Below are 10435 nucleotides of genomic sequence, written 5' to 3'. Positions count from 1 at the left end.
AAGAAGCTGTTGGGAAGTGAGATCTTCGATCTGTACTCTCTGGGGGGGGGGGGGGGGAAGAAAGAAAGAAACTAAAAAACTTACTGTGATTGACAAGTGCATTTATTTAATTCCTGAATATATGGTCCAATCAAGTGAGGTCCTATAAAATTCATTCCTGGACCATGATGAACAGCAAAGATGGAAGAAGTCTCATCTTTTTCTTTCAACTGCCTCTTTCCTTGCTGGAACATAGAAACTGCTTTCCAAATCCCTCTTACCCTTTTGAGCTGCGTCCTCTTGTTACCTACCCATCGAAGCCTCTGGAAACCATGACAATGTCACCGTCAGCAAGTTGATCTAAGAAACTGAATTTTATGTTTGTACATACTTGTCTTGACTTATTTTCAAAGTGCTTTTACTTGATGTTTCTGTTAGAAAAGACAATTACTAAAAGAGGAGCATACTTATAGTTTGAATTGCCCATATGAAATGTGTGTACTAGCTAGAAAATATTTTTAAATTATGTACAAGTGTTTCCTGGTATCTTTAATACTAGTCATCAGGCTGTGCTTTTTTGAAGCACCATGCTATAATAATGATAGCAGTTCATTATTGACAAAATACTGTGGTCCATGGCTTTAAGCTTTTGCTTTTTCTAATGCATAAAAATTTCCTGAAGATAGAGGTTTTTAAAAATATTTATAGATTAAGTAGCTTGCAAATAAATCTTAGTGCCAACGAGTAACAGCCAAGATTCAAACTGGGATTTTGTCTGGGAAAATATGTTCTACTATCTTACTCTGCTTCCTACTTCTGGTGGTTGCAAAGTATTTGAAATACTGTTTTGTATTCCTTATCACTGAGACATTCTTATACCATATTTCCTATATTTCAATCCTTTTATTTTAATCTTCATGAATAAGAGTACTTCATCATGAGAAGAGTACTCAGATATAGATGTGTGGATTTCCAGATGTAGCTTCTCACACTCAGCCCCTTAAAATGCTAAACTACTATACCAATTTCTCTGCTTGCTTGCTTCTGCTTTTAAAATATGTGTTTTTTTGCCCTGTCATATTCATATTTGACCTTGTTAGTAGCACATGGTTAGTTTCACCTCTGAAATTTTTCAGTAAGTTTATGAAAAGACAATTTTTATTAATTGCAATATTTTTCTTTATGTTCAATTGCTAAGTATTTTACTATTAAGAAAAGAATTTCATAAGCTTGACAAAGCTTTACAACATAAAAAGATAGCAAACTTCCTATCAAAAATGATGATAGCTTCTTTCTCATATAAAGTTAGCTAGTAAATTGATGTGATCCTGATCATAAAACATTCATTTTCTTTGTGATTTGTAGTCTCTTCTATTTTATTTTGTTTTATTGCTGTGTTGGGGAATAAACTCAGGGCCTTGTGCATGCTAGGCAAGCACTCTGCCACTAAGCTACATCCCCAGCCCTGAATTACAGAATTTTAGTTACTGCTGTAGAAATGTTAGGAATGTTTAGAACATTTGTCATCTAGCTGTCTTTGGAATAAAGCTGAATGTTTGCCTCTCCCACTGCTACTTCCCTTTCTGTCCCATCTGAAATTTAAATTAATGATTAATTTACTTTCTTGGGTAAGTCTTTGGTTTCCTTAACACTTTTCTTTATGGGAAGGAACTGGATCAAAGATTAATAATGATCATTTATAGTTTGCTTTCTTCAGAATAGTCTTGTGATTTTCATGCTTACTGATAGAATCTTTGGGTCTAATTATTTGCTTTTATAATTTTGTTAAAGATCTCAGGAAACAGGCTCGACAGTTGGAAAATGAACTTGACCTGAAACTAGTTTCCTTCAGTAAACTATGTACGAGTTACAGTCACAGCAGCACACGAGATGGAAGACGCGACAGGTATAGGTACTACCAGATTCTGTCTCTTATGCCTTAAATTATATAATGTTTTTAGAGAATTAAAAAAAAAACACTAAAATATATAACTTTTATAACTTATTGGCAAATTATTGATGTTTTATTTTCTTTACCACAATTATTTTATTTTTTAGTGACTTATTACAATTTTTTCTAATTCCTAAAACTTCCATTTATTTGGGATCCTTAGGCAAAGTTTGTTATGGTCTCAGGAGGAAACTACTAGAGTTTAAGAATAAGTCTGTATCAAAAATAAGAGTCCCAGGGCTGGAGAAGTAGCTCAATGGCAGAGCACTTACCTAACATGTATTAGGCTCTGGTTTCAGCCCCCAGCACCACAAAAAACAAAACAAACAAACAAGATGAAAAATAAGAGTTGTGGGGCTGGGAATGTAGCTTGGAGTAGAGTGCTTGCCTAGCATGTGCCTGGCCCTGGGTTTCATCCCCAATACCACCAAAAAAGAGAGAAAGAAAGAGGAGTTCCTAGCTCAACCAGTATACAGAAATATGGCTAATTTGCCCACATGGTATCTTTTGTTTTCTAATTGCTAAAAGGATCTGAGAAAATACTCAAATGCAAACTATACATACTGCTCTTCTGGTGTTTATACTTTTGTAGTAAATCTAGTACAGTGTATCCTCACTATTAATCATCAAAGCTATTTTTGTTTTTGGTACTTTTTTGAGAAACTAGCATATTACTATGTTGAACTTACGGAAAGTATATTCTTTTATTGGAATCTTATGCTCACTTAAAGTCATCTACTTGTTTCACAAAAATACTAGGAAATATCTAAGACACCTAGAAAAGTGTAAAGAATGATGTAAAGGACTTGTATGTATCTGTCTCCCATTTTAAGAAATGACCGTAACGGATTCATCTGAAGCCCCTGATGGCATCCCATTCTCATATGTATGTGTGTATATCTTACCATATGTGTATTTTTATTACATGTGTTTATTCTTAGGATATTCATAATATACCTCAATAATTATTTTGCAACATTTTTGTTTAACATTAACTTTGAGATTCAACTGGATACATTTAACTGGTATTTTCATTTACTCTATGTAGTACTACACTGAATGACTGTATCAGGGTTTAACATTCAATAGATAGACGTTGTTTCTAAATTTTTGTTGTTTTTGTTTTTGTACGGGGGAATGAACTCAGGGGCACTCTACCACTGAGCCACATCTCCAGCCCTATTTTGTATTTTATTTAGAGACGGGGTCTCATTGAGTTGTTTAGTGTCTCACAGTTGTTGAGGCTGGTGTTGAACTCTCAATCCTCCTGCCTCAGCCTCGTGAGCCACTAGGATTATAGGCGTGCACCATTGCACCCAGCTCTAATTTTTGTTAATTAATAATAATTTAAAAATTTTTTTTTTAGTTGTATGTAGACATAATGCCTTTATTTTTAGTCATTTATTTTTATGTAGTGCTTAGGATTGAACCCAGTGCCTCACCTGTGCTAGGCGAGCTCTACCACGAAGCCACAACCCCAGCCCCCGATAATAATTTTAATAGCTGACAAGAGTGTTCATCATATTTTAAGTACTGTTCTAAGAGCTTTATATAAATACTGGGAATATTTTCTTTTTCTTTTTTTAATGTAGAATGTTTCTATATACCCTAGCAATGAAATAGTTGGTGGCAGAGTTGTTGTTGATTAACTCTTATTTTCATGCCTTTTTCAAAGATTGGTGGTAGGTGGGATATTTTTCAGTTAAAAAAATACAAACAACAAAAACCTAACTTGAATTTGAACCTATATCTTTCTATCTCTAGAGCCCACTACACTCTAAAATAGCCCACCTACTACATTATGCGCATTTCAACTAAAGGCTCATGTTAATGTTGTAGCAAGAGTGTTATTTCTTTTTAGTAAGGGCATCTAGGTTGCAAAGGTAGCAATTGACTCTGGGACCTCAAAATAAGTTGGTAGCATGTCACATGCACTTCATTGCAGTGCATTGCTCTGGGCTGACCTTCATTGCATTTAGCAAATAATGAGAATGAGAAATGTTCTTTTTTAAAAAATTTTTTTTAATTGTTGATAGACTTTTATTTTATTTATTTATATGCAATGCTGAGAATCGAACCCAGTGTCTCACACATGCCAGGCATGTGTGCTACCACTGAGCCCCAGCCCCAGAAATGTTCTTTTTTATAAGTAAATTTATTATATGGTTGGAAGACATTTTTATGGAATTTAAGTCTCAAATACAGTCCTGAGAATAGTGAATATGAAATAACCAGTAGCAAGTGTACAATTTTAAAACTTGTCTTTGTTTAAAGATACTGTTTGGGGATGGAGTTGTAGCTCAGTGGCAGATCACTTCCTTAGCACATGGGAGTGACTGGTTTCAGTCCTCAGCAACACATGTAAAAAAAAAATAAATAAAATAAAGGTATTATGTCCATCTACAACTAAAAAAAAATTTTTTTTAAAGATACTATGTTTTATTTGCCATACCCATGCTTTTTCTGTGTTTTCTGTTCTTCTTAAGTATCATACTTTTGTTAACCTCCTTTAAAGGAAAAATTATCCTCAAAACATTCCCAAAGAAATTCTACTACAAATTGGGACTAACTTTGTAGAATTACTTTGGCTTAACTGCCCCTTTAAATAAAAATCCTAAGGTTGTGAGCATCAAAATCTAATGTACATGCTACATGTCACAATAATTAAACTCAGCAATGTGGAATTTTTCTTGACCATTTCCCTGGACTCAAATACAGTCCTGAGAATAGTGAATATGAAATAACCAGTAGCAAGAGATTGGTGTTATTCATTCATTCAATGAATAATTTAATGAGCATCTACCATGTCCAGGAGATAGGCAAAGATATATGAATAAGCCAGAGGCAGTTTCTTCCCTAAACCTAACTTTCTATTGGCCCATTGTTCCTTTTTATTTATCTGATAGGGGAGGACCTATATTAATAGTATACAGAGCATTTTTCTTGAGCACATCCTAGGAGATTAAACCTCTTGGCTTGGCTCTGACACATTATAAAGAATTAGAGCCCTGTACACTGTAATCCCAGTGGCTTCAGAGGCTGAGGCTAGAGGATTGTGAGTTCAAAACCAGACTCAGCAAAAATCAAGGTGCTAGGCAACTCAGTGAGACTCTGTCTCTAAATAAAATACAAAAAGGCTGGGATGTAGTTCAAGTGCCCCTGAGTTCAATCCCTGGTACTAACTCCAAAAAAAAAATTAGATATTTTGATATCATGTTTTAGGGCAAATAAATTAGAATATTCCAAGAAGTAATAAAAACTTTAGACCTAGTTAAACATCTTAAAATTAAAATGCTTATTAACTATTTTCTGTACCTAAGGGACTTTTTGAATGTTGAAATAATGATGTAATCTGTTTTATTTGCCATACCCAAGCACTGTTAGGTAGGACAAAGTCTTCAGTAAGATTGGAGAGCATAGTCAATGCCTGGGCATTTTTCTGTGTCCAGAGTATTTCCAATTTGTATTAATCTGCCCATACGGTAAAAATTGGGGACCTAATGAAAGATAGTGATTTTTCAAAAAGAGGCAAAAGAAACTTTCAGGACATGCAATTTTAGAATTTGAGCCTTTCAAACATATATTTCACTTAAAGTTAGATTTTGACTGACTATTCAGATATAAAGAGATAGTTGAATACATTTTTGCAAAATAAAATTAAATGATTGCATGTAACCAGTGGAAATGTAGAGGATTAGTGCATAAATATGCCAGACATGGCATTCTATAGGCTGAAAGCTAGTTCCTGATTATTCAATAGCTAGTTATTCATTCTGGATCATTTAAATCTCAATCTTATTTTTTCTTGGCAAGAGTCAAGAAAATAAGAGACCTCTGGGCATGGGGCACACCCTTGTAATCCCAGCATCTTGGGAAGCTGAGGCAGGAGAATCTCAAGTTCTAGGCCAGCCTTAGTGACTTAGTGAGGCCCTAAGCAACTTATCAAGACCCTATCTCAAAATAAAAAGAGCTATGGATGTGGCTCAGTGATTAAGTACCCCTGGGTTCAATCCCTAGTACAAAAAAGAAAAAAAGAGAGAGAGAATGTAAGGCCTAGGAAACCATAATTTTGGAAGGTAAAAACTTAAAAGATTATTTCTCAAGCCTCATAGCATAATACATAATACATTTCAATGACTTCTCTTATAAGAAATTCAACAGTTCTACAGTTTTCTTTCACATAATCAAATTAAAAATTTAATTGGGGGGATGAGGTTGTGGCTCAAGAGGTAGAGTGCTCGCCTAGCATGTGTGAGGCTCTGGGTTCGATCCTCAGCACCACATAAAAATAAAATAAAGATATTGTGTCCACCTGTAACTAAAAATAAAAAAAGCAAATATTTTTTAAAATTTTTAATTGAATGCTGCCATAGCTTAATTTCTACCACTTGGGAGACAGTAAACAAGCATTTGGAATTTCTTTCCATTATTAAGAGTAGATTATTAAAGCTTGGAAAATTTTATATTTTATTATTTTTATGCTGAATTTAATATTGTAGGACATATGGTGATCTTTATAGGAAAACTATAAATATCATAACTTTAAAGAAATAGAGGGAATGTTTCAGGAGTATGCTTGACCTCTTTTTTTTTTATAGTTGTAGATGGACAGAATGCTTTTATTTTATTTATTTTTATGTGGTGCTAAGGATCAAACCCAATGCCTCACACATGCTAGGCAAGAGCTCTGCCACTGAGCTACAGCCCCAGCCCTGTTTGACCTCTTTTTAAAATATTTATTATTATTATTTATAGTTGTAGATGGACACAATACCTTTATTTTATTTATTTATTTTTATGTGGTACTGAGGATCAAACCCAGTGCCTCACATGTGCTAGGTAAGCGCTGTACCACTGAGCTACAACTCCAGCCCTGTTTTTGACCTCTTTAAGAATAATTACCTTGGGTAGGGATTGTGGCTTAGTAGTAGAGCACTTGCCTTGTACATGTGAGGCACTGAGTTCAATCCTCAGCTCCAAATAAAAATAAATAAATAAAATAAAGTTAAAAAAATCCATAAAAAATAATTACCTTATTAGGTATGTTTTAAAGGACTAGAATTGAGTAATGGATTCTTTTAATTGAACTTTTCTTTAGTTCTGACACAACACCCCTTTTAAATGGATCAAGCCAAGACAGAATGTTTGAGACAATGGCAATTGAGATTGAACAACTTTTGGCAAGGGTAAGTGCTTTCTGTTAATTAATTGTGTACTTGTTATGTATGGTACTATGTTAAATTGTTGCAGACGTATTTATTGAAATCATACATTCATTTAAGATGTGTTCCTCCCCCTGCCACTTGAATTTGATGACAGCCATCCCCAAAATGGGTATTATTTTAGCCTCTGTGAATTACTTGGCGGAAAATGCTGAATGGGTTTTGTTTTGCTATCAGTCAAAAGGGCATACATATATATATAGAAATAATTTGCTTTTCGCTGCATATAGTGCTTTCTAAATTTTGTTTTAAATGTATTTTTTCTTTTTAGCTTACAGGGGTAAATGATAAAATGGCAGAATATACCAACAGTGCAGGTGTCCCCTCCTTGAATGCAGCACTCATGCATACGTTACAGCGACATAGAGACATATTACAGGTAATATATTGAGCTTGAAATTTTTTACATTATCACAAGAGTTTTGTTTGATTTGTTTTTTAATCATTTAATAGGGTAGGTACATATGTTTTTAAAAGAATAAAGAGAAAATTCTTCTGAGAAGATAAATGATATACTATATAGAAATTCATTTTTTATTTATTTTTTTTCTTTTTTGGTCAGTAGTGTAAAATTTGGGAAATACTTAATATATCTTGCTTTTTCCTGATGAAGTTGAATGCTTATCACTTGGTACATACACTTCCAGAAGACCTGTCAGCTAGCTGTAACAGAAAATAGCCAATATTCATGCATCAACAATAATATGGTGATTTAGATTACACTTTTATCAGGCTTTCAAGATAATATGGAAGGGAGAGTAATTTACTATAAATAGTGTATTGGTTGGGAAAATGTTAGAAGTATTCAATAAAAGCAAATAAATGCAAAGACTTATATGGGGGTATTAAAAATGTAGTACTTGAAAGAAGGGCTTTTTTTTTCCCCTCCCCCAGTACTGGGGATTGACCCCACAGACACTCTACTATTCAATTGCATCCTCAGCCCTTTTTCATTTTTTCTTTTGAGATAAGGTCTTGTTAAGTTTCTGACGCTGGCCTTGAACTTGCTGTCTTCCTGATTCAGTTTCTTTCCCAAATTCCTAGGATTAATTAGAGGCGTTCACCACCACATCCAGCCAAACATTGTAAATATTGATAAAATTCAGCTACCATTTCTAATTTTAAAAACTCTTTTTAAAAACCAGAATAGAACTAGAGTGTAGCTCAGTGGTAGAGTGTGTGCTTAGCATGCATAAGGCCCTTGGGTTTGCTCCCCAGCATCATACACAAAACAATAGGAATAGAAAAATTGTTCACCTAATGCAGAAATGTGACTCTCAGATTAAAAATCAGCATTGGAGTTAATGGTAAAGCACTGTAGATAAAAACAAAACAAGTATACCTATGTGCACCAAAAATGTGTAATATTGTTTTAGAAGTTTGGGTAGGCAATTAGTAAAAAGAAATCTGAAATCAATATTAGAAAATAAGAGACAAAATTCCTTTCTTGTGATAGGATAAGATTATATGTCTCTATAACCAAGAAAATTAACTGAAAAATGTTAGAAACATTTAATTCAGTAAGATGGTAGATTAAAAAAAATGATAGACTATAAAATTAGTATATAAAACCAAGCAGTTTTTCTACATAGAGTCACCTATTAGAAATATAATGGAAGGGGCTGCAGTCAATTCCCAGCACCACCACCACCTCCCCCCCCCCAAAAAAAAAAAATGAACACAAACACACAAAAAAACCTGTATATATAATGATGAAACTATAAAATTCTTTATGTATAACTTGTATACTGAGGGACATAGAAGAAAATGTAAGCAGAGGAAAGAATTATTTTGCTTTTGGATGGGAAAATTTCCCTCTAAATCGCCTTATAAATTGAATGTCATCCCAATGGAAGTAGCAGGGTTTTTTCATGTTTGTTTCATTCTTTTCATGACATAATGACCCAAAAGTTCATTTGGAATCATACACATACAAGAATAACTAAGAAAAGTAAAGCTCAATAAAGTTTATCTTCTAAAAATAAAGATAAGCAGTGGCTAATTTTACCAGATACTAAAACTTATTAAAAAGTTAGAATAGTTAACGGGGCTGGGGATGTGGCTCAAGCGGTAGCGCGCTCGCCTGGCATGCGTGCGGCCCGGGTTCGATCCTCAGCACCACATACCAACAAAGATGTTGTGTCCGCTGAGAACTAAAAATAAATAAAAAAAAAAAAAAAGNTTCTACCACTGAGCTTCATTCCCAGCTTTTTTTTTTTTTTTCTTTTTAATTTTATTTTGAGACAGGCTCTCAATAAATTGCCCAGGCTGGACTTGAACTTGTCATTCTCCTGCTTCAGCCTCCCAAGTAACTGGGATTACAATCATATGTCTGCCCATCTATTCAACAAAATATATGTACAGGAATGATTATTGCAGCTTTTGTGTGTGTGTGTTTGTATATATTGTGCTGACAATTGAACCCGGTGCCTCACATACAGGTAGGTTAGTACCCTACCACACTGAGTACATTCCTAGCCCCTATTGCAGCATTTTTAATAGAAAATAATGAAAACAACTAGAATGTTTATCAGTAGTGAATTTATTAAATTATGATAGAGTCATAATATTCTATGCAACTATTAAAAAGAGTGATGTAGGTTGTAGATACATTTAGGATGTATCTACCGAACACCTGCCTATCATGCATGAAACCCTGGGTTCAGTCTTGTACACCACCAGAAATAAAAGTAAAAATAAAGGAAGAAAGTAATGTAGATTTCCATTTGCTGGTATGGAAAGATTGCTTGACATTTTATGATCTATAAAAAATAGAGTGTGCATCAGAATGTATAGTATGATTTCTTTAGCAAAATATGAAAGCAAGCCAGGCACAGTGTTGCACACCTGTAATCCCAGCAACTTGAGAGACTAAGACAAGGGGAGTGCAAGGTTAGGGCCAGTCTCAGCAACTTAGCAAGACCCTGTTTCAATTTATTAATATAATCTAATTAATTAATTTTGATATCAGCATTGAACCCATGTGTGCTTAACCACTGAGCCATATCCCCAACCCTTTTATGTATTTTATTTAGAGACAGGGTCTCACTGATTTGCTTAGGGCCTTTCTGCTGAGGCTGGCATTCAACTTGCAATCCTCCTGCCTCAGCCTCCTGAGCCCCTAGAATTACAGGTATGCAGCACCACACCCATGTTTAAATTTTTAAAAGATTAAAAAGGGCTGGGTACATAGCTTCACAGTGAGTGCCTGCAGGTTCAATCCCCTATGCTGGCGGTGGCGGTGGGGGGGGGCCGGGAGAAGAAATCAACAGACAAATTGAAT

At 34.5% G+C, this 10435-nt stretch overlaps 1 protein-coding gene across 6 annotated transcripts in view; it reads left to right on the top strand.

Moving 5' to 3' along the window:
- Gosr1 (golgi SNAP receptor complex member 1) overlaps positions 1-10435 on the top strand; it is a 58441-nt gene that overhangs the window by 806 nt on the left and 47200 nt on the right. For 4 of the 6 annotated variants that reach the window (XM_048793422.1, XM_048793420.1, XM_015501039.2 and 1 more), the window contains exons 2-4: positions 1771-1891; positions 7029-7116; positions 7424-7531. In XM_048793422.1, the coding sequence (XP_048649379.1) occupies positions 1771-1891; positions 7029-7116; positions 7424-7531 (317 nt within the window). The remainder of the gene's footprint in view (positions 1-1770; positions 1892-7028; positions 7117-7423; positions 7532-10435) is intronic. The other 2 variants (XM_015501040.2, XM_048793400.1) reach the window with 1 other exon arrangement.

This window comes from Marmota marmota, unplaced genomic scaffold (assembly GCF_001458135.2).
Source record: "Marmota marmota marmota unplaced genomic scaffold, marMar, whole genome shotgun sequence".
Classification (NCBI taxonomy): Eukaryota; Metazoa; Chordata; class Mammalia; order Rodentia; family Sciuridae; genus Marmota; species Marmota marmota.
Note: the sequence above shows the minus strand (reverse complement) of the source record. Positions and strands in the feature narration are given on the sequence as shown.